The sequence below is a fragment of the Daucus carota genome, chromosome 6, assembly GCF_001625215.2.
Source record: "Daucus carota subsp. sativus chromosome 6, DH1 v3.0, whole genome shotgun sequence".
NCBI classification, from domain to species: domain Eukaryota; kingdom Viridiplantae; phylum Streptophyta; class Magnoliopsida; order Apiales; family Apiaceae; genus Daucus; species Daucus carota.
The window spans coordinates 22,139,609-22,141,476 of NC_030386.2; the positions used below are offsets into that span (position 1 = coordinate 22,139,609).

The 1,868-nt window shown below is 42.1% G+C and overlaps 1 protein-coding gene across 1 annotated transcript; it reads right to left on the reverse strand.

Annotated features, from left to right (window-relative positions):
- Positions 1-1,159, reverse strand: LOC108226570 (zinc finger protein ZAT10). Its single transcript, XM_017401542.2, has one exon. The coding sequence runs from the start codon at positions 1,051-1,053 to the stop codon at positions 253-255; it is 801 nt and encodes a 266-aa protein (XP_017257031.2). The 5' UTR covers positions 1,054-1,159; the 3' UTR covers positions 1-252.
- Positions 1,160-1,868: the final 709 nt, after the last annotated feature.

The following is a 1,868-nucleotide window of genomic DNA, read 5'->3' on the forward strand; positions in this document are numbered from 1 at the left end:
TCATGTCTAAACATGTGCATCTTCACATGGACTTCCATGCAATTTTATCTAAATTACAATTTTACCGAATAATAAACAAACAAATAATCCAATCAATTTAACGAATCAATACTCAATAGTACTCCAACAGAAAGCCTTCTACAAACCATACTCGTAAAAATTTGCATACAAAAATTTGATACCTAACAATTTGCTATCGTATCTGACAACTAAATTTAATTTTTCAATAATGGCGATCGAAAAATATAGAATTCAATAATTGGGAATTAAGAAACGCGGTTTCTTCACAGGCAAGGGACTCTCCACTTCTTGCTCACCGGAAAGTTGACTTCCCCGACTAAAGTCAACGATCACTTCCAACGGCGAGTCTTCTTCAGGTGACGCGGGGAGGTTTAGGTCAAAGTCAAACCCCCGGTTCTGAGTTGACCCTGCCGGTACCGACGACGAGGATACCACGGTGGCTGCGCTTCCACTTGCGGCGGTTGCGTTGATATTGCCTTCATAGTGGCGGCGCTTGTGGCCGCCAAGAGCCTGGCCTGTAGGGAAAGAGCGGTGGCAGATAGCGCAGACGTGGGCCCTACCGCTAGGGTTCAACCCTAAGTTCGTAGTTAGGGTTCCGTTGGAGTTGGCGGAGTTGTTGTTTTTATCTTCGGCGGCGGTGGCTAGGGTTTTACGGTGACTGGCCTTGTGGCCGCCGAGAGCTTGGTAAGACGAGAAAGCCTTGTTACACACACCGCACTTGTATGTATTGGCGTCATGATTATCGGAGAGTACTTCACGTGGTTCTTGGCGGTGGATAGGGGTGGGAGAGGCGGCGGCGCCACCGCGAGCAAGCATGATGAGACAGAGGGCGAGATACTCTTCTTCAGACGGCGGCGGAGTCTCGGAACGGGGTCGTTTCGAGCGCTTCTTCTTCATCCATGGCTCCGAATTGTGAAGAAGAGTGGTGGTAGTGCTGGTGCTAGCGCTGTTTGTGTTGTTATTGAGGGGCTTGTAGTTATTGAGGGGCGGAGGGGTTGGGATTTTGGGTGAATTCATCGCTTCCAGAGCCATAGTAGCTATGTTAACTCACAGAGAGAGATGAGAGTGGGAGAGATTTGAGAGAGAGATGAGAGCGAGAGATCGTAGAAGTGAGGGGAGTGAAGAATGGGAGATAGGGGGAGGGGTTTATATATAAAGGCGGGGGAGTTTGGAAAGGAGGTGGAAAAGGTTAGAAGTTGCGTGGGGAGGAAAGGCGGTGGAACTCTTTGTATATCCTATACGTATTCGAATTTGAATATTTCATATATTCCTAATCCTATTATTTGTTGTATACGTTTTTTTAAATTAACTATAAGTTAAAATTATTAACGAATATCGAATAAATCAGGAGTTTTAGTTGTACTGCATATCTGTAAACGTATTAACAAGAAAATTTTAGGTATATTATTTTAAAATTCTTCTGAAAGTATCCCACGTCATAATTTAGTCACATATACAAGAAATTTAATTTCAAATAAAACATTATCTAAGTTGAATAATTTTTATTTGATAAATTTAGAAAAAGTAATAGTGTAACAGAAAGATATCTTTTAGTGCCCTGTACACAACGTATAATGTATAGATAAAGGTAGGATTAAAGGGGGTAGAGAAAGAAAGAAAAGAGTAAGGAGTGAGCTTTGACGTGGGGAAGGAGTTAGTTGAAGGGAGGAGTGAAGTTGGTCAAAGGAGTGTTGGAGTGGTGGAGAAGGTGTGGTGTATTTTTAATGACTTTTTTTATTTAATCAATCACATAATTATAACGACTTTTATTTATCTGTCTCTTTGTATTTATACAGAGAGGTACGGTATACTAGTAAACAACTAGAACTAGTTAGCGACACTACCAC